Raw genomic sequence first — 593 nt, 5'->3', positions numbered from 1 at the left:
TACTTTCGTTCGTGTAAGTGTGACATAAATCTATCAAACCTATACAGATATGAATAAGGGTAGGACAAAATCGCAGGGCAAGATGCCCCCACCCCCACCCCCAGGTAATGCGAAGAAAGAAGAAGCTGAGACAGACTCATGGCTTCCTGGACTGGTGTTGTTAGCCGCACTGGCTATGTTTAGCAGTAACCAGGAAAACGCTACCCTAAGCACGTGGCAGGAGGTGTATACGGAGATGCTCGCGAAAGGAGAGGTACGTTGATATATTGAGATGGTATATTCGTGTACTATCTCATATATAGGCACTTACAAATCTTTTTATACACACAAGTATGTCAATGAGACTTATATGGCTTCTTGCGTATATTCACTCCAAATGTTCGGCGAAAATCAGCAGAATGCTGTCCTATGCACGTACCAAGACGTCTGTTTAGAAACGCTTGCTACGAGAGATCTAGTTTGATTTGTTTATATCAAAACACGTGAGCTTTTCTTCAAATCTATGTTTGCATGTATACGTACATAATATGTGCACACAAATGTACACATGAAAATATCTACATAAATGCGAATTTATATATCCGATTATGCAT

General features: G+C 40.5%; 1 protein-coding gene across 1 annotated transcript; it reads left to right on the top strand.

Annotated features, from left to right (window-relative positions):
* Positions 1-49: 49 nt before the first annotated feature.
* On the top strand, positions 50-253 carry SARC_18173 (hypothetical protein; the record flags this gene model as incomplete). The annotated part of the gene is made up of 1 exon (XM_014287746.1): positions 50-253. A coding segment is annotated over one exon (204 nt), but the record flags the coding sequence as incomplete, so codon positions are not given.
* Positions 254-593: the final 340 nt, after the last annotated feature.

The sequence above is a fragment of the Sphaeroforma arctica genome (genome assembly GCF_001186125.1).
Source record: "Sphaeroforma arctica JP610 unplaced genomic scaffold supercont1.14262, whole genome shotgun sequence".
NCBI classification, from domain to species: domain Eukaryota; class Ichthyosporea; order Ichthyophonida; genus Sphaeroforma; species Sphaeroforma arctica.
The sequence above is the reverse complement of the archived record's forward strand: the minus strand, read 5'-3'. Positions and strand labels throughout refer to the sequence as shown.